The following is a 26,568-nucleotide window of genomic DNA, read 5'->3' as shown; positions in this document are numbered from 1 at the left end:
GGATTATCATCAATAATAAAGAAAGAAAAATTTGAATGAAAATGAGGTGGAGTAGGGTTTTATGACTGCCCTTTTTCTAGAACTAATCTCCTCAACATTGAATTATGTGGTTATTCTTCTTCTTATTCCTATTCTTCTATAGAAAATGATTAATCATCCTTCAATTCAAACTCTATTTTTTCTAGTTGTTTCTCCATTGATAGGGCTTCTTATTTGAAAACATATTTGAATTCTCTAAATACTACTTCCCAATTATGCACTGCCTTTTAGACCATCTTTATATCCTATAAATATACACTTTTCAACTTTCTTATATAACTTACTCCTATTCTCCTTTGGGACATGCACATAAGCATCACATCCAAAAACCTTGATATGTTTAAGAGAAGGTTTATTACTGGTTCATACCTACTATGGATTCTTGTCATCCAACATTGATGAGGGTGATCTCTTTACTAGGTGACGTGTAATATCCACTACCTTTGCCCATAATTCTTGTCCTAACATAGCAACACTGAGCATGTTCCTTTCTTTCTCCATCACAATCTGATTCATATGTTATACAACTCCATTGTTCCTCCCAAACATGACAAGCAGTAAGACTCAATCTAATTTTAGCCATCCTCAAGGGTAGATGGTTCTATCAAGTGAAAAGAGGGGTCCAGGGGAACTATTCTTTTTCAAGGAGTCAAGCTTTAAACCCCAAGCACAACACAAAGTAGGCAAGCAGTAAACACCCACCGTCAATAGGGGGCTTTTTCAGATCCAGGTAAATGGGGGGGATGATCGAGAGGGGGATTATGAATATAAATGCCTGAATATCTTCCCAGAGCAGCCCCCCCCTACTGATGAATCTGGAAGAGGGACCGGCCCCGTAGTTGCCGTCTCTCTCTCAGGAAGATATATGATGCATGTATGAAGTAATATTCTACCTTGCTATACCGTACTCCTTACAAAATTATTCAAATTCATTCCCACAATACTATCCACCATTATATGTCCTCAACAAATTAATTTCTTCTCTATTTGACTTTCCACAAGAGCCTTAAACTCTTTAAAATTTTCAGACTTTCAATTTCTTCCTAAAGAAATAAATCCATGTATTCCTCAAGAAGTAGTCTATAAATGAGACGTAATACATAGATTTACACAGTGATGGAATTGACACAAGTCCAAACACATCATTGTGCACTAACTATAATATTCCCTTTGAACTCATAGCTCCATAGGACAATCTTTCCTAGTTCCACTTCCTATGAAAACAATGTTCATAGAAATAAAAATATAGGGAGGAATTAGACATAACTTCTACCATACTAGTTCATGTAGTACTTGAAGACCCTTCTCTCCAATATGTCCTAGTCTTTGATGTCACAACATAGTTTTTTCTCCATATATTATATGATTCTTTCCCTCTTCTCCACTCTTAGGACAACGAAACAATTGCAGCCATCACTAATAATGATTCTTATTATTGGTAAAAGCACAATCTCTTCTCATAAATCTTGTCCTAACCTAACCCTGCTAAGCTTTCTCCATCAATGTCATATTCATTTGTTCTGCAACTCATTCTGTCGTTGTGTGAATGGAGAAATATTTTGCCTTCCTATACTACACTGCTTATAGAATTCTTTGAATTTATTTTTGCATAGTTATCCACCATTATCTATCCTCAACACCTTAATTCTTCTTTGTTTGACTTTCCATAAGAGCCTTAAAATAATTAAATTTTTCAAAGACTTTGAATTTCTTCTTGAGGAAATAAACCATGTATCCTCAAGAAATAGTCTATAAATGATACATGGTACACACATTTACCTAGTGATGGAACTAACATAGGTCCAAACACATCAATGTACACCAATTGTAATATTCCCTTTCACCTCATAGCACGAGAGGAGAATCTTACATAATTTTCTCCCCCTATAAACAGTGTTCATAAAAATCAAAACCCAAAGAGAAATTATACATACCTTCTACCATAAAATTATCATGTAGTACTTGAAGGCCCTTCTATCTGATATGTCCTTGTGTTTGCTGCTACAACATATTGTTTTCTCTAGAGACTATAGGCATTTTTCCTTCTTTGGCTCCACTCTCAAGAACAACATAATTATTGAACCCATCGCTAATGGTGCTTCTTAATAGCTTATACAATGTCCCAATCCAAATTTCTCTTAGCAATACAATTTCTCTTCAAACCATCATGCAAATATCATTTTCAAACACTATTTTAAAACTTTCATCACTTATCTTTCTTATAGAAATCAAATTTCTAGTTAATCTTGGGATGTGCAGAACATTAAGGGGTGTTCTAATCCTTCAACCCATGAAATTTTACTTGAATTCCCATTATCCTATGGTACTAGATATCAATTTTATCTCTTAGAAAAACATCACCACCATCATATCTTTGATACTTGAAAGACCATTCCCTATGACAAGTCATATGAAAGGATGCCCCTAAGTTGACTATCCATTCCTTATGATATACATATCTACTTGAAGAAGCCAAGAAAATATCACCTCCTTCATTTAATAAGGTTTTTGTTTCTATAGAAGGAGGGTCATTAGATCCCTTCCCTATCTCAGCAATTTTGGATTTTCAATCTTTCTTGTAATTCGCTTCTTTTTTGCATCTCCAACATACCTTTACAAATTTTACTAGAGATTCAGATCTTCATCTAGATTTATCCTTCTCCCACTTGAGGACTTATTTTTATTTCTACTATGGGAGCATCCTTTTATAGACAATACATATGTATTCTGACTTTCAATATTTTTCTATCTCATTTCCTCTAATAAAAAGGATAAGACTATATTGTCGAAAATAAAAGTAGTTGCAAATTTACTACCTATGGAAACAACCAAAATATCCAACGAATTTGATAAAGAACACAACAAAATGGTACACTTATCTTCATCTAAAATATTAATATCAAAGGATAATATTTTCCTTACCACAATATTGAAGATGTTTATATGTTTTGTCACCAAGTCTCCATCCTTCATCCATTAGTTATGTAACATTTTCTGTACGAATTATTTGGTCACCATAGACTAAGAAATACAAAGTCCCTAACTTGTTCTAGAGTGCCTTCATGATTCAATAATGTTGAATCTAAGAGACATAATTATATTGTGCTCTTTTTCTTTTGATCCAACTCGGCCTAGTATTTTGTCAAAATCCCTGTTGATATAGTGCCTAGATCCACAGTGATCCATGATCTTTGTCCAACAACTTATTTTCCATTTTGAGCTTCCACAACTCAAAACTCTTCCCATTGAATTTCTTAATGTCTATATTTGAAATACTCACCATTTTATTTCACCACAAGAATAAATTCCACATATCTCCCACTGTAACATGGTCTACCACTGGCTTGAGCAAAACCCCTTAGCCACAAAAGTGTCCCTTTGAAGGAAAAACTACTCCAATAACAAATGTAGGTTTTAGCCTTATATAATTAATTGTTGCAAACATATTTTTAATAAAATTAAAAATATGCAATGGAAAACACACAAATTAATACAAACAGTTTTCCTTGGAAACCAAAACAAGGAAATCCAAAAAGATTTCAATATAATTTTTGTTACAATATTATAATATAATACAATACACACACACACCATGGCATCCATAAACCAACAATCCAATTTCTTTAGATTAGAATCCAACTATAGTTCTTTAATCAAAACAAAAAAACCATGGGCTAAGCTACCATGTGCCACAAAAATGCTAAAGATAAAAACCATGCACTAAAAATTACCAAAATTATTGCCCCAATTTATCAAAAAATTCTTCTCCATGGGTGATGAGCACTTCTAGTTTATAGGGCTTCAATATATTTTATGAGGATTAGGTAATGTAAACTTAGAAAAACCATGATTGTCGAAAACATGGATCGGTGAAATTTTTTTGACCATACAAATGATGATGTTGAATATACATATTGGTGACATGGATAATGATGTGGCCAAATTCCATGAAGAAATTTTCTATATGGTTAATGCCATGGATTGTATTAAGCTTAGCTAGGCAAGGTCCATCTCGTAGAATCAATGGGCGAGACTAAATATAATTGATCAAATGAATAGCTAAGGTGTCCTATTTGTAATATGGTGAACAATCCATCAACATCAACTATTGAAATTCTGATTTTGATACTTAGAATATATTTTGGAGACTCAATGATTGATGTTCATTAACAATCAACATAATTTTTAGGATTTATTATTTTAACACCAAATTGATTTCACAAATGTTAATGGATTCATAATTGATTGATGGAATCTTTGGGATTTTTGTTTTAAGATCCATTAGATTTCACCAATGTTGATGGCTTCATTAGCCCACTTTGGAGAAAGTAATGTAATCTACTCCTTTAGTAAAGTTTTTTTTTTTTTTTTTCAAGCAAGAAATAGAAAAAAGGATATGCATCCTAAGGAAAACAAGCATGACAATGTCAAAATGTAGCAAAAGATGATGGTGAGGTGATTGTTGTTACTTGTGGGATAAGTGTTGTATTATCTTGACATTTGAACTTTACTTTATTCTAAAAGCGGGAATTCACCCATTTTAAAAATATTTTGTATTGGGTATAAAAAGCATTCCCTCCTTACCATCAAATACCTCATTATTGACAAGATTTATTTGATTTTGTGATTTCCCTAAGTTGGTTAAGAGGTTGAACATTAAGAGGAAATTTATTTGGCCCATAGTCTTGTTATCCCACCTTAGTGCAAATCCTTTTACAAGGGCTAAGGCAAGTGTAACATGGAAGTGTTACCATGGTTACCTTTATAATCACTTCCCTCATTTTAGTGAAGGAGAAATCCAACCCAAGGGATGCTTCTCACTATGAGGAATCATCTATCAAGAAGGAATGAAGTCTATGGCATCATATAATAATTACTCAAATAGACTATCAATAGACTTAATTATTCAAAGTAAGAGTAAGCAGGTGCCATTAATGCAATTTCCGTTTTTTGTGTGTGAGGTATCCAAGAAAATTTATGATATTTAATGAGTTAAAATAGTGCAAGTGGGTACCCCAAATACTACAAAATAAAGAAAAAGCTACACTGGTGGTAAAACTTGTTGTAAAATTCAAGAAGCTATCACATTATAAAAACAACAATATTTTAACCCTTGGACAAGTTAAAGATCAATGGACTTACAAAGATGCACTAAGTTGACATATATATATCATTGTGGATCTATCACACAATTGCATCATAACACTGCAATAAGTTCACTGAGGATCATGGCGTGCTGGACTAACATATTATGTTGCACTGCCAAACGTGAGAAATGCTCGCACTGCCAAACATTGAGACGAGTGTTACCGAAAAGACAGGTGCATTGAATAATGTTGCAGATGAATGGCTGTAACTATTAATAAATAAGTTGCAGATGAATGGCTGTAACTATTTATATTTGTGAGTGTTTCATGGCATCTGTTTAAACAATAAAAATAACAAAAGATATTGAGTAGAGTCATGAGTGCTCTCATGTGGCAATATCAATATCAATTATCAGCGGCTTGAAGTTATGCAGAAGAAGCTCGATGGTGGACGTGTGTTTCAAATATATAATAAAGATTACGCTATATATATATATATGCACAGTTTACTATCAAATATATAATAAAGATTACACTATATATATATATGCCCAGTTTACTATATATATATATATATGCACTGAAAGCTGGTTACACTATATATATATGCCCAGTTTACTATATATATATGCACTGAAAGCTGGTTACACTATATATATATATGCCCCGTTTACTATATATATATGCACTGAAAGCTGGTTACACTATATATAAATATGCCCAGTTTACTATATATATGCACTGAAAGCTGGTCTTCGTTTGAATAATCATACTGGATTTCGATATTTATAAACTCTCTGGCTTTCAGATGGTCGGCCATAAGTTGTATTTTTTTATTTTCTGCAATCATGGTTGACGATTTTTCCAATGTGTTCCTTTTACATTTACTGAAGAAGAATGTAATGCCGGTAGATTTTTTTTTTTCAGGGAGAAAATCATCAGATGGCCGAAGCCAGCAAAATTCTTTACGGCATAGCCGTTACAAATATCGTTCATATGGCCGAAGCCAGCAGATGACCAAATCGTGGGGGCCTCGAGGAAACACCGCCACAGGAATCGATTCCAGCTGGGGGGTGGGAAAGCCATCCGCCCCAGCCGTCATATCATGCACGTCACGTGCATAATGCCAGTGGATTTAGAATTGTAAATGGGCTAATTTTTTCCATCTTAATGTAATGCGATTAGAATTTGAATTGGGTTAAATTTTTTTAAAAAGATTGGTTAATTTTCATTTTTTCTCTTAAAAATTTTCAGTCCAATTTTATAATATAAAATTATTTTATTTAAAAAATTAAAATTAATTTGAATTGGGTTAATTTTCTTTAGAAATATTAGTTAATTTTCATTTTTTCTCTTAAATTTTTTCAGCCTAATTTTATAGTATAAAATTATTTTACTTAAAAAGTCAAAATTTTATATAAAATTATTATAAATTTGAATATATTTATAAAAATATAATTTCCTAAAGTTTGTAAATTCTAAAAGAAATTTCCATCCTTAAGTTTTTTTATAATTTGAATTATTTATTTTTTTATTATTAAATATATGTTATAAATTAGTTATTTAAGTCTGATTAGTATGTCCTAAAACTGCTTTTGGTTGGCTAAGAGCTCGTCTTCCTCTCTTATTTAAGAAAACAAGTGACAAATATGTCCTAAAACTGCTTTTGGTTGGCTAAGAGCTCGTCTTCCTCTCTTATTTAAGAAAACAAGTGACAAATATGTCCTAAAATTGCTTTTGCTTGACTAAGAGCTCGTATTCCTCTCTTATTTAAGAAAACAAGTTAAAAGCCCAAGACCTTGACCTCTTACCAGAGAAAACCTTTCACTCATATCTTACAAAAGTGAATAAAAGTGATGACCTCTTACAAGAATAAATAACAACTTCATCACTAATTTAACAACTAAATTGTGATAACTATTTCCACCTATAAAAAAAACAGTTATTTAAATATTAACATCAAATATCTTTAATTTAACCCTTAAGGGTTGCACTGCACAAGGAAATCATGTTACCTCGAATGTCCATGATACCGTACGAAGAGAATCTAATGCATTGCTGCTTCCATTTAATTATTGCTAGAATCTTTTAATTAATGCTAATTTAAAAATCGCTTACACAACGCAATTTTAATGGGCAAAACAATTAAATTTAATGTCCAAAAAGTTTAGATATCATAAATTAAAAGTCGAGATAATGTTCATTGGACCCAATAAAGAAAGACATCAAGGGTCGTAAGGGATTAGCTTATGAGTTGCCATTGTCATTATAATTTGGATTTTGTTTTTAATATAAAGCAAGGGTCATGGTTGAGGAATAAGGATTCATTTATATTTTGTAATTTGTAATATTAGTTTATATAAGATTATAAAATTAGGTGTAATTTTATTATTATTATTATTTAATTAAAATAATATTAATTTTGATTTGTCAAGTTAATAATAATTAATTATATTTTAAGTATATGTTTTAAATTTATAATATTAAATTGAATTAAATATAAAAAAATATGTATGGTTCAATTTTTATATTAAATTAAATACGAAATATATTTTATTTCTCAAAACAAACATGAAATACTTTATAATTTTTAAAACTAAATCCATTGGGCATGGATCTGAGGCTTTTTTAGCCTTCCCCAAACTAATGAAAGAGAAAAGACAAATTCTAATTACAATAATGAGCTTATCAAAATAACCATTTATTTCTTATTTTTCATATGAAAAACAAATATATCAACTCTAACTTATTTCTTCCTTAATAATTTTTTCCAAATTAATGAAAAAAAATACTATCTATCATTACAATGATGAACATATCAAAATAATCATTCATTTCTTCTTTTCCATATAACCATTCATTTCATCTTTTCTATATGATGAACATATCAAAATAATCATTCATTTCTTCTTTTCCATATAACCATTCATTTCATCTTTTCTATATGATGAACATATCAAAATAATCATTCATTTCTTCTTTTCCATATAACCATTCATTTCATCTTTTCTATATGAGAAACAAAAATATTAACTCTAACGGATTGCCACTATTCAATTAATTGAATCAATATAGTATCATTTTAAAAGTACTTTTTAAGAAGACACTATAGATATTATAAGAGTAGCCCTAGTTAGATTAAGAAAATTTTGATATTTGAGTATTTTAACAGTGAGTTTGTTGAAATTAATTTTGAGTTTTAAAATAATAAAATAATATTTACACTAATTAATTAAAAAATATTACAATGAAAACAATCAATGTTTATCATAAATAAAATATTTCAATTTCTACTCTTAGTATAAGGGATATATGTAATTATTTCACTACTTAATATGCAGTTGATAACTGATATGCAAAAATATTATTATTGATAGTACATGATATTCAATTCATTATACTTTTGTTGACATGTAACATTTAAAACAAAAATATATTGATAATTAAAAAATATTTTGCTATAAAATATAAATAACATAATTTTATATCAAGTTTATATAGAGAAAAATAAAACAATTTAAACTTAGATTAAATTATTCCATTAGATAGAGAGTTGTTATCACATTAATAAAAATATATATTAATTTTATATAGAGAAAACAATTTAAATTAAAAAATAAATTATTTCATTAGAGAAAGTTCTTATTCCATTAATAAATTATTTTTAATTCAAGGTATTAGAGTTATTATTAGTCCCTACCAAGACAGTTAGAAATTCTTTTCTGTCTTGACCAGTATTAGTGTAACATTGAACACCACAACTTATAAGTTATAATGTTTAGGTAAATAACATATTTATCATCAATTACTTCCCATCATAATTGAACCAAGTTTTTGCATGGATAGGAATAACATGTATACTTACTAGGAATTACTTCCAACCATTATTTATGTTTTAAGTACTAGTGGTTACTACCCATCAAAATTTATGCAAGTCACTGAGTGAGCAAGAGATTAATTTATAAGCATAGTCTAACTTACAACCAAATAGTGTTTTCAACAGAAGTCTTTTTCAAGCAATATTGCGATTTTTGTTCTTTAAAATATATTTTTTGAATACATAAATGGATTCAACACCCTGAAAAAGTAGTGAGACACTCAAATTTTAGATTAATCAACTTAAACTTATTTTTTCAAAACTAAGCGAGGTTTTTTTATTAAAATTAACCTAAAAAAATGTTGTGAGAAAAACCATTTAGTCTATAAGTACTATGACTTAATTTATCCACTTTACATCTCAATTTATTAGTTCCATTAAGACTATAGCATTTGATTTTCTTATTAACCACTATTAATTTAGCATTAACCAACATAAGTTCAAAATTTTTATGCAAATTTTCTCAAGGCATAATTTTTAACTTGAGTGCAAGGCCTAATATTCCCTGCAACACTTGTTCCATTAATAAGTTCTTTTTAATTTAAGGTATGATAGAGATTTGTAATTCCTTCAATATTTAATATGGAATTGTCATGTAACAATTTAAAAAGTATTAGTAACAAAATATAGAGAGAGCAAAAAAAACCATTATACAAAGTAAGTGAAAATTACAAAATTTCTTATAGTCAAAACATTTTAATTATGTGTTGTTCAAAACAAGTATAGATTCATCTTAACTTTAGACATACCAAGATTCAAGAGGAATCAAATATCTAAAGGTGCAAACTTTTCCTCAAATTCTGCATTCAAAAAAATTTACATCTTGAAATACTTGATTCATCTCTAAGCTTGATAGATTGCATCAAAAATTAAGATATATCTATATTTATTTTTAATGTATAGTAAAATAATAATTAATTATATAAATTTATTTAAAAATAGATTTTTTTAACAGCAACAAAAAGCCTGTGTTTCAAAGATTATAGAGGTGTGTGTATATATATATGCTCGGTTTCGTGTAAATATATATTGACTGAAGTTCTTCGTCTGAATTAGTTGTCTCTGTGGGTTTAATGTTTTTCAAAAGCCCCCGATCGGGGTGGATGAGGTGGCGACGTGTGAAAACATGATGAAGGGAGGAAGCTGGCAATGCAAGCCACCACTCGACACAATAATTCCACAGGACGTCGAGACGGCCTGCAGCCAAGGTAGAATCCCGAGGTGTGGAGCGACAGAGAAGTGGAGGAAGAAGGAGGAACGAACGATGGCGAACGGACGATGGGACGTCAGGTAGGTGGCAGAAGATTAATAAGGGCAGGGAAGGGTAGAACCGAAGTTAGCATGCTGCAAAGGAAGGAGACGAAGGGAGCTTGAGGAGGTCCAGTATTCTCTGCAACTCGTCATAGAAAGGGGTATGTATTTGTAAATCCATTCCTTGCTCTCTCTGCAATCTCCAGCAATATTAAGGAAAAGGGAAGAGGGTTAGCCGTTGCAGAAGGTAAACAAAGGGAAAGGGATGTGGAATTCCTCCCTGTTACGACCAGTCAGAAGACAGACGCTGGGAGAATGAGAAAGGCTGGGGTAGAATCTAGCAAGGCAGGGAGCCGGACAGGTTAGGACAAATGCATGTAAGGATGATGGTTAGATACTTAGCAAGGGCAGTTGGAGACGGAAAAAAAAATGGTCTAGGAGGAAGAGAAGATCCCTGAGAACATTTACCAATTTCATACCAGGAAAGGAGAGTCGGGGAAGGTCAAAATTTCTGAAAAGGAGCAGCAAGGGGAGGGCACAAATTTAGACAAGAAATCTAAGGAGCCAAGACGCAAGGAACTCACAGTGAATGCATCCTTTGCGGTTGGGCAAGGGAGTCAGGCAGCAGCCAAGAACAAACCAGTTCGCCCAGGTCGCGGAAGAGGGCGTATGGGCAAAGGAAGAACTAGACAATCCGACAGACAGGAAGTAAGACCTCCCTCTCTAGTATGTCAAAAACGAGGCCGGAAAACCAATGAGACATATGGTGCAAGAGGCAGGAAAAGCCTACAACAAAGGAACTAACGCAAATATCCACAGGCTTATTCAAGAATTAGAAGCAAACACAATGCAAGAAGACTCAGAACCAGAGATGGAAGACTAGGGGAACCTTATTCCTGACCCGGGCAATACCAGGTGATGCCTGTCCTTATACAAGCAGGCTTTACATGTATACTAGGTGTTGAAGCGATTACTGGCAAAGGTAATGGAGTAGGTAGAAGTGGAAATGGCAAAAATGGCTCAGGGCATACCCAATTTAAGGCGAGAAATGAAACATCTCCAAATCACTATGCTCATGTAGGACAGTAAGCTGGAAGAGATCAACAACAGTTGAAGAAGCTTGCTCCAGCGACAAGAGATGAAGAAACTCCTCCTGAAATCATGGTAGATTAATCCTTCTAGTTGTTCCAGTGGTTTCCCTGTTAGTTCTTTGAGAACAATCTCTCCTCTTTTATTTATAGTTTCTAATGATGGTAGGAAACCAGATTAGTAATTTTGGTAGCGAAGTTTATCTGGCATGGATATGCAGACTTATTCTTTTTTGCTATTGGTCGACTTATAAAGACTTAAGGTGGCCAACAGACCCGGTTTTCCTTATGGGCGGGTTGAGGCCACCAAATGCTTGTACTTATTTCAACCTGTTTATGATATAAATAGAAAAAGAAAGGTCCTACTTAGCTCACAAAAAAAATGTTTTTCAAAATTGGATTCAGTAGATAGACTGTTTAACCTATTTTAATATTCCTTATAAACTGGATTTTGATATTTATAAACTCTTGGGCTTTCAGATGGTCGGCCATTGAAGCTCGATTGGTCACTCATAAGTTGTATTTTTTTGCTTTTAGAATCATGGCTAATGATCTTTCCAATGTGCTCTTTCTACATCCGTGCTTAACGACATATTGGTTGAAGTAGACTCTTATTCCGATGAATAAAAATCTTTTGCAAAAAAAAATATAATTAGAATCTTATTTTATTATTAGTATTATTATTATGTATTTTCAAAGTTACGGCCAAGTCAGACACTAAATATGTGTACAAAAGTTGTGTATGAGACCCCCTTGTTTGTGAGACAAGGGACCCACCTCCGCGCAGCGATTTGACTGTTAAATCTACAAAAGTATACATACTCTAGCCCTTCTGATTTTAAACTTGTAATTTCTTAGGAGCAAACACATCATAACCGACCATCTTTCGAGTGTTCTACTTCTGCATCCACATGAAAGAAAAAAAAATTAGCTAAAATTTGAATTATTTATTTTAGAATTATTAAACATATGTTACAAAATCACATGCATAACACAAGGAAGCCATCAAAGATTCTTTATGCATTAAAGATGGCAGGACACAAGGAAATCACCTTACATTGAAGGTCCATGATACCGTACCAGGAGGATCCAATGCATTGCTGCTTTCATTTAATTATTATCGATATAATATTTCATTAATGCTAATTTAAAAATTCACTTACACAACGCAATTTTAATGTGCAAAACAATTAAATTAATGTCCAAAAAGTTTTATGCCTCTATTTAGAGAATATATATTAAAAGCCCAGATAATGTTCATTGGACACAATAAAGAAAGAGATCGAGGGGTTGTAAGGCATTAGCTTATGCTTATGAGTTGTCATTGTGATTAGAAGTTCGATTTTGTTCTTTAATATAAAATAAGTGCTATGGTTTATGAATATGGGTTGATTTATATTTTGTAATTTATAATATTAGTTTTATAGAAGGTTATAAAAGTTAGGTGTAAAATTTTATTATTATTATATTTAAAATTTTGATAATGTTTATCTATAGTTTAATATTAGAAATTTAATTTTTATTTTTTTATTATTATTTAAATTTATTTATTTGTAATGTGATTCGTTAAGATTTTATTATGGATTTTTTAGTAACTTCCATTTTTATTAATTACTAATTTTTTGTCTATTAGTTATTATTTTATTTTTTTTCTAGTATTTCTATTTTCATGAGTTATAGTTTTTTTCTCCATATTTTCAATTTAAGATGTCTTATTTTTTTTTGTTTTTTGTTTTTTGTGTAAGCTTGGTAGTTCTTTTTTCTATTGATATTTTTTGAAAATAAGTATATCTTTAACAAAAATTGCAGGTGGCATCAACTTGCCCATAGGAAACCAGGTTTGTTGGCCACCTGTCTGCATCAAACGCTGTCCAAAATTTAAAAAGAGTTTTCCTTACCATCCAGGCTACGTTGACAACATTTTTTTTTCTTAATTGGTCTACTCCTATATTGATACAAAAATAAGATTACAGAGAGGTTGATGCCTCGAAAGTTCTAGCCCAAGAGATGGCATTCTTACAAAAGACACTTGATGTACTTACTAGAGGACCTACCTAGTAACTTACTTCAGGACTTGAAGTTTTTGAAAACATTAGACTCAGTTCCATGACAGTAACCAGAAACTGACCTATACATTGACCAAAACTGACCTGTAAACAACTAACCCTTAAACAGATACCAACATACAAGAGAATGCCGCCCACATAGGGGAAACCGACAAATAAAGTTGAAAGAGACCTGATTCTGGGAGCTTAAAAACATGAAAAACTATGTATCCGGAGGGGATTGAGCGTCTTGCTTTAGCAATTGAACAAAACCAAAAGGCGCGGACCTGTTCAATCTTCATGCGAGGTTGTTGGTTGTTCTTCTACAATTCAGCACCAAAATTGGTCCGTGTCTTTAAATTCAGAGGGATGGCCCTCTAAACCTAAAGGATCGCCTCCTGCTGGTGCGCTCAGGCCAGTGTATGTAGTCGAATTCAGAATTGGCAAGCCGCCTGTATCTCTGCGCTGAGAAACGTTCTAGTCTGCCATCCGAGGTTCCAGAGGAGCCCCATGATTGACCTCCCCCGAACCCATAGCATCCTCGCACATTTCGACGGTGACTGACACGATGAAGGATGAATTTCCTAGAGAACAGGGGAAGCGGAAGCGAGTTGTGTGCGACTGTTAATGGTGAGAACAGACTTTTGTTATGACATGCCCTCTTCCCCTGCCCCTGCCACTTCTTGTTGTAGGATATCTATTGCAGCAGAACTCCGAAGCCTCAGACGAAGGGTCCGAAGTGGTTGAGGAAGGCTGGCGGGAGACACGGCCACGGGAGCTGCCCGTCTACAACCCATCCTGGTGTGCTCTCTGGGCATTTTGAGGTGAGCAAAACAAACAACTGGAGAGGGAATGGCGAGGTGGCGGCAGAGGAATATAAACACCGGATGATAAGGAGCCTGGGCACACTGATAACTGTCAGCACCTTGAGCCAAAGCCCGCTAGTGCGCAGTTCTATTTTGAGAGCAAGGAGCTGCCACCTTGCTAAACCTACAGGCACGCGGAGGGGAAGTAGGAATGAGATTCAGGCCAAGCGCCATCGCCAATAAATCGAAATTGAGGGAGGGCAGCGTTAATGCTACAATTAATATGTTTGTGTGAAACCATATCTCTGGCCTCCTACGTATCCATCTGGCGGTTGTGAGTGGCCACGTGCCCACTCTCCACGCCACCTTCGTACCACTATCCTGGCTGCTCACCCGCATCCGGGAGGCTACATTGACAACTTTATCTACTATATAATTCATATTAAAACAGTAAATGCTAACCGTCATATAAGCAAAATTCTACTTAAAGACCTACTTCATTCATTTGATGAGTCCACGGGGGCTGGGGCTTTTGCATTGGAACCCAGAATTTCACTTCTCTTAATATCCTGAAGGTTTTTTTCAATCCTGTTCACTGTGGGGTTGTTGCGGTATAGTTGCATTTGGACAGATTGGATCTCCCTTTGCAGATCCTTCATGCTTGGCTCAGCTGGTCTAGCATCCTTCGGTTCCTCTCCTTTCTTATAGGTTGTCATTGCGTGGGCCAGGATGTTCTTCATGACCTAGTACTATTGAATTGTTTGGAGGAACAATGTTTGGCATCCTCTGGTATTCCCAGGGTCTTTAACCATTGTTTCCCATTCTTTTGCCTCGATCTCTTGATTTTCTATGTTTTCGTTTAGCTCTCTCTCCCATTCGGATATTATTGCTTTCACCTCCAGCGATGTTCCTACGATGTATGCATTGATTAGGTTTTGCATACTCTCCTTTCCAATTTTCCTTCCTCTTTTACTCGATCCTCTGCTGGAAGTCACTTCCAATCCTTTCATCTTTTTTCCGGCCTTGCCCATTCCTATGTTTCCTCTCTTGCCTGATTGGTTACCTTCCTTTGCCATCCTAACCTCCTTCTGACTTACTTCCTCCTTTTCCGAACGACGCACCTATTCTTGGGCTGGAGCACAGGTTGAGTTTCCAGACTCCAAAATTCTCTGCACTCTGCTTACCTATAACAGAAACCAGGGAAATATTCTTGTAAGTCAACTTCAATTTAAACAGAGTAAACACAAGTTTCCCCCCTCCCGAGTGGGGCTTCTCTGCCACGAGCTTTTTGAATCACTCCTAGCCTGAAGAACTATAATAGCCCCCATTAACGCCCGTATTCCCCCCTCCCTCCTTAGATAAATGGAAGCTTTTGACCTCCTCATCATTCCGGTGGTTTACCATTGAAGTTTTAATAACCCAGTTACCCAGTTCCCACGGGGTTTCTCAAAATGGATAATTGTAATTGCATCCCTACCCTCGGTCCTGACAGAGGGGCTGGATAGGGGTTTTGTCAGTGCTATATCCCTACCCTGATTGCTACCCCAATTACTTCCTTTGATCACGTGGCCTTTGTCTAGGTCTAGGCTCGGCTCAGGGTGGAGAATAAGCAGCCTTGCCACCAAATCAAAGAAGGCGTCTGACCCTCTGCACTTAACTAGGACTCCTTCCTTCCCAGGCCACATACTCCACCATAATAGTTCGATAGGTTTGTTTCTACCGCCATTGTGGAAACCCCAAAGGATGTCCCAGTGGGCCACAATACCTCAGGACCTATCTACCCTGAGACCAATACCAGTGTTCCCAAACCCCCTTCCCCAGGTGGCATTCTAGACGAATTCACTCCAGGGTAACAGGCCAGAACCCCAAGAGAAACATAAGGTCTCTACAATGGCCGCTTTTGGGGGTATCATTTCCATTAACCAACATTCCTCTTCTAAAAAAATATTTTCCAGACAGTCGAGAGTGGGAGCCGAGAGAACATACCAGTTCTTACATATGAAAACCGGTTGCAGCTCAACGTCCTCCAGCCCGCCACTTCCACCACCTTCAGCAGCAAGACCTGACTTATCGCTCTGCATGCAAATGCCTCCTAGCCTAATTGTCTTACCTTTTTTTTTCCTGGCCATCTGCCCTGCCTACCGCCTGAAGGACTCTCCATGTGCCTTCGTCCTCCTTCTATCGCCCATTCCCTCATTTGATTTTCTCGAGATGGGGTTTCCTTGACATCTCCATTATTTCCCTTCATTCCTCCTCTCTTACAATTGGCTGCTCCTGCCGTGAGCTTGCTCCGTTCACATTGCCACTTGCCAACTGCCATTTCCTGCCCTCTACCACACTTGACACTTGGCCTCCTTCTCTCCCCTCGGCCCTCTTCCACATCTGTCTCTGCCATGTACCGCTTGCTGCCCCACTGCCCTTTACCTGCTCTCGTGACCTCATATCATCATATTCTCCCTCTGTCCCCCGAGCCAGCTGGGTGACTGATCTCCCCTCGGTCCCCCATGTCCTATATCCCACCTCTCCTTCCTTTACTGCATCATACCTTTCGCACCTCGATCAGGGGTTTTCTCCCTTCTCCTTGTCAGTTCTTAGGATTTCCTCTAAACTTCTCATGCCTTCCATTTGGCTTAACTCCTCTCCCCTTATTTCAAGGTTGTTGCCCCCAGTTGGCTAGGTTGTCTACTACCATGTTACCCCGATCCATAGACATGTATCAAAACAATGTAATATATCCTTCGAATTAGGTTTCCTATTTATTGGACTAGCCATGTCGTCCTCAAACATTGGCTTATCTTCTCCCATTTAGTTCCTTGCTATAGTTTTTTCACCATTTCTATTACCAGCTTCGAGTCTCCCTCCACCTCAAGTCTCTGAAATCTTTCCTTCTTTTCGATTTCCAACCCCCGTTTCAGCGCATAGAGCTCAACTTCATTATTGCTTGCAGTGCCACAATCCATATGCCTTTGTCATCTCTGAACACTCCTCCAAATCCTACCGCCCCCGGGTTCCCTTTCATAGCTCCGTCAAAGTTGAGTTTAATGAAGTCTTTATGAGGCCACACAAAAATGATTGGAGACTCGTAGGGAGGGGATTTCTGTTTCCACGAGTTAGGATTCAACATGCTAGGTCTTAGGCTTAGTCATGCCATTATTCAACCTTCCTAAGGATTGGTTTCCCAGTCCTCTGTGTACCAGTTCTTAGCTAGGATCGTTTCTCTTATATTCTGGACTATCATTCCCCATAATTCTATTGTTGTTCTATTTTCCCCTTTGAAGATTCTTTTGTTTCTTTCCTTCCAAACCACCGAGAGTGGGAATCCTAATGATATTTGCTAAGTGTGGTTTAGAATGGGGTTTTGGTATGGCTTCCTTCTCCATTTTTCCATTGTTGCTTTCATGCTTGTTTGATCCCTGTCACTAAAACCGAAGGGTTGTTCATGGTTTGCCAGAGGATTTTGATGTAGTTGCAGTCGTTTGTTAGATGTTCCATTGATTCTGAGTGTCCTCCATAGGTGATATAGGCCGATGGTCCCTGCAGACCTTTTATTTGGAGTTGATCCCAAGTGAGTTCTCTACCATGTCGAGTTATCCACAGGAAGAAAGCAATTTTTGGCCATGCTTTATCTTTCTAGATTCTATCCCATATAGGTGGCCCTTATTATGGTTGGTGTGTTGCTTGTAGGTGGTAGCCTTCTTGAATGGTGAAAATCACTTTGATTTTGTACCCCCACCTTATTATATACAAACCTTCCGAGACTGCAATTTTCCGGGTTTCCATCCCTTTCTCATATGTTTCCCACTAGATGGATTCAGGGGCACCTAGCTAGTCTTGTTTCTGCTTTTATTTTCTCCAATGTTCTCCCGTGTTCGGGCTCCAAAAAAATTTCACTGTCTATTTTGCAAGGTTATTTGTGAATTGGAGTAATGGCCACAGATCAGGTCTATTATGTGATTTTTCTCTCTACTGCCATGCCTCATTCCATAAATTTTCTTTGTCTCCTCCCCTTATTTCCCAAAAGCTATGAGTTCTTATCAGTTCTCTTTTTTCTGATGCTAAATTCCATATGGCTGATCCCTTGATGTTTTCCTGGACTCTTAGCCTTCCTTCGATCGATCTTAGCATTCCATATTTCCTTCCATAGATCTGTTCCTCCCTGAACCCATCGCCACCATAACTTGGCCCCCATGATCTGGTTAAGAATATACGGGTCTCTGAGACCCAGTCCTCCTATTTTTAATGGCTTGTTGAGCCAGTTCCATGATAGCAAGGCCCATTTTTTTTTTCTATTTTTGGCCCTTGCCACAAAAATTTCTTAAAGATGTTGATCATCCATTGACACATGGTTTTGGGGACAACTTGACCAGATAGTTGGTAGATCAAAATTGACTGAAGCACAACTTTCAGTAGTATAACGCGACTTGGCATATTGAATGATTTGAAGGTCTAGTTCTGCATTCTCCCTTGGATTTTCGCCAGCAGAGTCTGACAGGTGGAATTCCTAAATATTTTGATGGGAGATTGCCAATGCGGAATCCCATAATTCTTGCTAGGAAGGCTTGAGATGGGGCTATAGTATTGAGAAAAAGATGTCCAACTTATCCTTATTTATCTTCGTCCCAGAGGCGCTCATGAAGTCATTCAGGATTTCCATCAGGCCTCTGGCTTCCTTGAGGGTTTCTTGCCCAAACATCATTATGTCATCAACAAACTGTTGATGTGTTAATGACAAATCATTGCCCCACATTCTGAGACCTGTAAATTGATCACCTTGCACTTTTTCTTTTACATACCTTCCTAATCCTTCAACAACCAATATAAACAGGAAAGGGGACATTGGATCACCTTGTCTAAGCCCCCTGGTTGCATTGAACACCTCAATAGGAGACCCATTAAGGAGAATTGAGAATACCGGGGTCGAGATCATCAATGTTATCCAACTTATCCATCTTGAATCAAAGCCAAACACCTTTAGGATACCTTTTAAGTACTTCTAGCCCTAATGGTCATAGGATTTCGATAAGTCTAGTTTTATCATCATCCCTTTTGTTTTTTAGCTCTTCAGGGAGTGTATTGCCTCTTGAGCCGTAACAATTCCATCCACTATTTGTCTCCCTTTGATAAAGCCTATCTGTTCTTGGGAGACTAAGCTAGGTAGGATAGGTTTGAGGCGATTCACCATGATTGTGGCCATGATTTTATATATTACATTGCAGAGAGCTATTGGTTTGAATCCTTGCAGTTTTTCTGAGTAGTTAGTTTTTGGGATGAGGGCAAGGAAGGTGGAATTTAGGGCCGAATGCATTCTTTTATTGCATTGGGACTCCTCCATGATTTCCACAATATCATCTCCCATGAACAACCACGTTTCCTGAAAGAACTCGGATGTGAACCCATATGGGCCTGGTGCTTTTTTTTTTCAGAAGGCCTTTGATTACTTTTTCCACCTCGGACTTGGTGATTTCACTTAGGAGGGCTACGTTCTGATCCCTACTCACTAATTGGGGAGTATGCCCAGTTAGTCTGGATATATTATCCATCATATCTATGTTGGTTTCTGTCAGTAAGTTTTGAAAATGGTGAACTAGAAATTTCTCCATATCTTCCTTTTGGATAAGACGATTTCCATCATGGTCCACTAGGGAGAAGGTCTTGTTATGCTTCTTGTATTGAATCATCGCTTTGTGAAAAAATCTAGGGAGAAGGTCTTGTTATGCTTCATGTATTTTCGATATGGTTGATGCCATGGATTGTATTAAGTTGAACTAGGCAAGGTCCATCTCGTAGAATCAATGGGTGAGACTAAATATTAATTGATCAAATGAATATCTAAGGTGTCCTATTTGTAATATGGTGAACAATCTATCAACATCAATGGTTGACATTCTGATTTTGATACTTAGAATATATTTTGGAGACTCAATGATTGATGTTCATTAACAATCAACATAATTTTTAGGATTTATTATTTTAACACCAAATTGATTTCACCAATGTTAATGGATTCATAATTGATTGATGGAGTCTTCGGGATTTTTGTTTTAATATCCATTAGATTTCACCTATGTTGATGGCTTCATTAGCCCACTTTGAAGAAAGTAATGTAATCTACTCCTTTAGTAAAGTTTTTCTTTTTTTTACAAGCAAGAGATAGAAAAAAGGATATGCATCCTAAGGAAAACAAGCATGACAATGTCAAAATGTAGCAAAAGATGATGGTGAGGTGATTGTTGTTTTTTATTTGTGTAAATCAGCGTATTATATTAGCGTAAGAATACATATTTTACAAAAGGTCTGCACGAGCAGACAGCAGACTGCCATTTTACATAGTATTCACCAAGAGATGACCAAAAAGACCAGCCTAATGACCTCGGGCTCACCACGCAGGGCGGCAGAGAAAAAGGGGGTTGACAAAAGTAGTAGAAACCAGACCACTAAACAACTAGAGCCGTAGACCATGAACGGTGAGTTCCTGAGCAAAATTATAACAAAACCAAGAAAACCCAACCTCATGAATTCAGCAGGAACGAAAGCCAAGACCCGTCACATTTCAAGAACAATATAATTTTTGGAGGTATCCGGCGCAGACGTTGTCTTAGCTTTCCCTGCCTGAGCAGGCGCTGGACGAGTGTTTTGAGTGTCGCCAGTGCGCTCCTCCATCCTATCCTTAGCATACCTGGCATCAGGACCTATAGTGTGCCTCAATAGACTAATTAGAACCGAGAGTTTCTTTGACATGCTGTCAAACTGTTATTCCAGTGCGCTTATCTTGAACTCCAAGCTTTCTAGAATTGCAATGTGCTCCTCTGACGTAGCTACAGTCGCTTGTTGGGCTTGACGCACTTGGTCAGAATAGTTCCCCTGCATACTCAGAGCCTTGGCCAACATTGTCTTCATTCTCTGCATCTCTGCTTGCATTCTCACAAACTGAGTTGCACGCGTTGTAATCGAACCAGGGTTTTGAATCCATTCAATCTCCTTCTCTAGTTCTTGAGCCTTCAAATTTAACTCCTCCGATGTGGCAATGGCCTCCAACTCCTTGATTTTCTGTTTTTCTTTCTGCGAGATGCGGGTCTCATATGCTTCGCGAGCTCTTTTTAAATCTCTGTTGGCCGAAGCATTACAGCTTCCCTCTCCCGCCATGATTTCAACCACACTCGCCAGGCAGCACAACGTTCTACAGCCGAAGGAAGAGAGTTTCAGCCTTCAAATCGAAGAAACAGTGCCTTTGCCTCTACGTTGAGCTACTAATAAATAGATACGATTGGGGGATTTACTGGCTATGTGTCGATCCAGTCCCTGTTGCCCACAGGTCTTGTTATCATTATTCCTGCGAGTGGTGTATTATTTCGGTTATGGCTCGAATTCTTTTCCTTACGGTCACCTTCCTTTCCATCCTCCAAAGCATGCCAAGTGTACCGACTACTATAATGGCGTCGGTGGCGCACATTCTTTTTTATCATGTATCGGATGCGAATGCTATCCTCCTCCTCAAGCAATGAATGCTCCTAAACTACCTGTCCTTTGCTCCTCTGCCAACCTTTAAATCTACCTCCTGTACGCATGATCCTACTCATGTCGTAAACCTTGCCTAAAGCGCCGACCTTCGACCTTACTTTTCATTCATCAAATCTTGCTCGAGAGCAGGGTACACCTATCTCTTAATTCTGGGCATATGACGTCCTGCCAACAGCTGTCCAATATGCTAGTGGGGTTCCATATACCATAATTCGCCAAATGGTCCGCAACTGCGTTGGATTTATGTCTAACAGCCTGAAAGATCAAACCTTTCAGCCACCCCAAGTGTTCAGCTATGTTTTCTGTAACTTTAGCCAGTCGCCAGTCCTGAGTGACCTTACTAGCTTTGGCTCCCGCATACATCTTTCTGGCTGCTGTTATCGCAAGCTGAGAGTCCCCCTCAACCACTATTGCGCCTGCCTGTAAGTTTCTGAGAATTCTGAGACCCTGTTCCATAGTTGCGAACTCAATTTCATTGTTCATTCCTTGTCCCAAGGCTCTGCTGTAGATATGCTTATTTTCTCCTCCTCTATTCCTTATAATGCCCCCGATGCCGGCCATTCCTAGATTACCTCTCAAAGCTCCATCGAAATTTAGCTTGAGGAAGCCTGCAGGTGGTCATTTCTAGATACTCAATGTGGTGCTCATCTCCTGTTGGCGATTCGATGTAGCCACATTCATTCCATTATCTAAGTTAAAGGCTTTTAAAATTAGTAAGTCCTGATTCGATACTTTGTTATCTTGGTCTGCTTTGCTTTTGACAAGAACCAATTGTCTTACATTTTGGGTAATAATTTCTAGAGCATGAAATATGTCTCTGGTTTCATTTAAGAATACTCTCCTGTTTCGTTCTTTCCAAATCGTCCATGTGGTGAACCCCGGCATTATTTTCCAAATGGTATTGATCCTCTGATTACTAGAAAAATTGCCCCACCACTTCTCAATGGTTTCTTGGATGGAATTTCTGGTTCTGTCTGTTTGCTGCAAAGTGTTTTCCACCCAATTCCACAGGTGGTTAGCCCACTCGCAAGTGTTGAAGAGATGATTCATAGTTTCTTCTTCTTTATTGCACATGGGGCACCTGGAAGGGCTGCAAAACCCTTTCTTGCGGAGATTCTCCCATGTGAGAGTTTTCCTGTGCATTAGGAGCCAGAGGAAGATTTTAATTTTCGGCCAGAATAGAGAATCCCAGACCTGGTTGCTCCATTGAACCTCTTCGACTGGCTCTGAGTTTTCGATACACTCCCTGGCTTCTTTGAGCATGAAGTAGCCCCCTCCTTGCTTTCCCCATCTTAGTTGATCTCTGTCATCAGCCTTCCTTATTCTTCTTTTGTTTAATAGATTCTGCAGGTTCCGGACGTCGATGTTAGCCTCAGTTGAGTTTTCTGTGTCATTGATCATCCATTCTCTCCATTCCAGGTCCCTGCTATTAGGATTCCAATAGTGATTCACCGTGGTTCTCCCCAGTCCTTGATAATTTCTCTGCAGGTCTGCAAACTCTGGCCTCTCTAATTTCGGGAGTTGTTGCCAGGCATCCTCCCAAAACAAGGCCGTTTCCCCATTACGAATTTCCCAAAAGCTATTCTCCTGTATAATACCTCGATTATTCCTTGCAAGGTTCCAGATCGGAGATCCTTCCGGATTCTCTTGCATTCTGATTAAGTTTTGAGTGCTATGCAATGGAGCGTATTTTTCCTTCCAATGTCTAGCCCAAGGAAGATTGGGCTCCTTCAGCCATTTCCACCAGATCTTAGCCCCACAGGCTCTATTGATGGTACAGGGATCTAGCAGGTTTAGCCCTCCTAATTTTTTGGGTTTGCACAATTTATTCCATGCTACTAGTGCCCACTTTTTCTTCTTTGCATTTCCTGTCCATAAAAAGGATCTTTGAATCACCCTCATCTTCTACAAGACTCCCTTGGGAGCAGGGATTATGGAGAGCAAGTATTGAGGAATGGCTTGCAGAACTGCTTTAGTTAACACTAGCCGCCCTGCAAAATTGAGAGCTCTATGGGTCCAGTGATGACATCTCTTCTCCAAATTGGCTAGGATCTTCTCCCAATGCACTTTTTGCCAAGGTTTGTCTGTTAGGGGAGTGCCTAGGTACCTCGAGGGCAGACTTCCTCTGTGAAAGCCTAGAATGCTAGACAGATTTTTTTGCACAGCTAAATGCGTATTGAAGAAAAAGATGGTAGATTTAGATAGATTAATTTCCATACCTGAGGCTTCACTGAAAAGATTGAGGATCCTCTTGTAGCCCAGGGCTTCTTTGACTGTAGGAGAACCATGCAGCATTGTATCATCAACAAATTGTTGGTGAGTGGTCGCTGGAATATGGGGCAGGGGTTGTAACCCTCTGATCTTTCCTTCCTCTTTAGCACTGCGAATGAGTCTGCTCAAACCTTCCATCAAGATAACAAAAAGGAATGGAGATAAAGGGTATCCTTGTCTGATTCCTCGTGAGGGGGAGAATTGGTTGGCAGGGGAGCCATTAACCAGAATAGAAAATTTGGTAGATTTAATCAAAGCTAAAATCCATTTAACCCATTGATTGGCAAATCCGAAAGCTTCTAAGATTGCTTCAAGGTAGTTCCAGTTGACCTTATCATAAGCCTTAGATAAGTCCATTTGCATCATCATGCCTGCGATTTTCCTAGATTGAAGAGTATGAATCATTTCCTGAGCCAGTAAAATATTGTCCAGAATTTGTCTTCCTTCAACATACCCTGATTTTTTTTCTCAAATGAGGCTCGGAAGAATAGGTTTCAATCTATTGGCAATAACTTTAGAGATAATCTTATAAATGACATTGCATAAAGCAATGGGCCTAAATTTCGCTAGGGTGTTGGCTCCTTCTTCTTTGGGAATCAGGGCTAGGAAAGTTGAATTTAGAGATTTGAGAATTGAGGCCGAGCGCCGAGAGTCCTCCACCACTTCCCAGACCTCAGATTTGAAAATTTCCAAGCAGGATTTATAAAAGTTGATGGTAAAGCCATCAGGCCTAGGCGCTTTGTCATTCGGCATACTCTTTACAGCTTCTTCCACCTCTTCCAAAGAGATTTCCCTAGTTAATGCAAGATTTTGCTCATTGGTGATTGTTTTGGGAATGGATTTAATGAGTTCAGTGATTGCGTCTGTTTTGTCCACCTTAGGCTCTTGAGATATGCTATTAAAATGCGAAGTGAGTAGGGATGAGATTCCTTGATGATTCTGAAGAATGTCTCCTTGATCGTTCCTGAGACTGAGGATTTTATTGGCACCTCTGTAGTCTAGAGCTGATCTATGAAAGAATTTGGTGTTATGTTCCCCTTCCTTTAGCCACTGAATACAGGACTTTTGCTTCCATAGGGTTTCTTCTTGTTGGCAGCGAAGCTACCATTGTTGCATCAAAAAATTTTCTTAGTCTGCAGAGTCTGAGTTGCTATCTCCAGTTATCCAACCTTTGTGAATCTGCTCTAGCTACTCCTCTATTTTGGCTTTCTCTTTAAATATATTCCCAAAAACTGTTACATTCCATGCTTTGATTTTATTTCTAATGTATCTCAATTTACCTTGTAATTTGTACATTTTGGTGCCTATTATGTCCATCGGTTCATGCAACCACTTCTCAACAAGTTGAATAAAGTTCGGGTGATTAAGCCAAAACTTCTCAAATCGAAATGGCTTGTTTCTAGGAGTGCCCTGGATCGCAGCAATTAGAGAAATGGGCCAATGGTCTGACCCTCCACTAGGTAGAATATCTGATTCTACTACCACTCCCTCCAACAGAATGCTTTCAGATACAAGAAATCTATCAAGACGAGAGGCGATTTGTATTTCACCTCCTCTTCTGTTATTCCAAGTGAAGGCCCCACTCTTGGGTTGAATATCCACTAATTTAGCTGAAATGATGAAATCTAAGAAAGCTTCAGAATCTTTGTTGAGTCTCCTGATCCCTCCTTTCTTCTCTAAAAGTGAAGTGATCATATTGAAATCTCCTCCTATGATTGCCTTCACGCTGCGATATCTAAGCTTCAAATTCAAAAGAGTTCTAAGAAAAATGTATTTCTCTTCTAATTTCTGAGGTCCATAAACGGTTGTGCACAGAAAAGTGTCTGAGTTGCCTATCACTTGAACTTCTAGAGCTATAAAGGATCTGTTAGCTTCAACTGAGAGGGTATTGATTACATGCGGATCCCACAGAGTGACTAAACCTCCTTCCCATCCATGACTAGCAGTCTCCATGTATTTCATTTGTCTACCTAGCTTTTTGCTTACATTATCAATAATGTTACTTGCGCATTTGGTTTCTTGCACAAATACAATATCAGGTTTTTCCTTTTGGACCTTCCTCTTTAGGAGCCTTTGTTTAGTTTGGCTATTGAGCCCTCTGGCATTCCAAGAGATGACTTTCATTTAAAACTAAAGAGAAAATTAGTGAATAAGAGAAAAAGCTTCTAGAGCTTTTATCTTACCCGAGTTTAGAAGTAGTAGTCCCAGCTCCTGTAGAGTCTCATTGTTGGACTTGCACCCTCTTTTCTTCCTTTGTTTAACGCTGGTTGAAGTGTGAAGTAGGCTTTTTGTATGTAGTCCCATTCCTTTTGCTACGCCCAGATTCTTGTTATGCCTATCCAACTCTGCTTTCTATCTTGCAACAAGTAGCTCATTAATTCTTCTCACCTCCTCTTCCGAAATGTTGTCCATCCCTTGCTTCTTCCAGTTTTCCACCATGTTTTGTAGGTCAACTCCTTCCTGATCTAAAACCTCATTGAGCTCCACATCCTCACTTCCTACGTCACTTATCAGCATATCTGCATCTTCATCTGTTCCTTCTTTTACTTCCTGAGTCTGTTCTGTTATGTTTTGAATGTTTTCCTC

General features: G+C 37.3%; 2 protein-coding genes across 2 annotated transcripts in view; both read right to left on the bottom strand.

Moving 5' to 3' along the window:
- The window catches only part of LOC149146152 (small ribosomal subunit protein uS9m-like), a 50,464-nt gene extending 43,310 nt beyond the window's left edge, over positions 1 to 7,154 (bottom strand). The window contains exons 1-2 of the mRNA XM_089452684.1: positions 7,142 to 7,154; positions 6,995 to 7,053 (exon numbers count right to left, since the gene is read on the bottom strand). Coding sequence (XP_089308810.1) covers positions 6,995 to 7,053; positions 7,142 to 7,154 — 72 coding nt within the window. The remainder of the gene's footprint in view (positions 1 to 6,994; positions 7,054 to 7,141) is intronic.
- Positions 7,155 to 25,170: 18,016 nt separating this feature from the next.
- On the bottom strand, positions 25,171 to 25,935 carry LOC149146151 (uncharacterized). The gene has a single exon (XM_089452683.1). It carries the CDS (start codon positions 25,933 to 25,935, stop codon positions 25,171 to 25,173), a length of 765 nt encoding a protein of 254 aa, XP_089308809.1.
- Positions 25,936 to 26,568: the final 633 nt, after the last annotated feature.

The sequence above is a fragment of the Pinus tabuliformis genome, chromosome X (assembly GCF_031772625.1).
Source record: "Pinus tabuliformis cultivar Carrire ecotype Pingquan chromosome X, CPIR1, whole genome shotgun sequence".
Lineage (NCBI taxonomy): Eukaryota > Viridiplantae > Streptophyta > Pinopsida > Pinales > Pinaceae > Pinus > Pinus tabuliformis.
This window is presented reverse-complemented; position numbering and strand designations above follow the sequence as displayed.

Bases quoted from the DNA above. Each gene is read 5' to 3' on its own strand.
- LOC149146151 (XM_089452683.1), bottom strand. From the start codon at position 25,935: ATGGAGACTGCTAGTCATGGATGGGAAGGAGGTTTAGTCACTCTGTGG.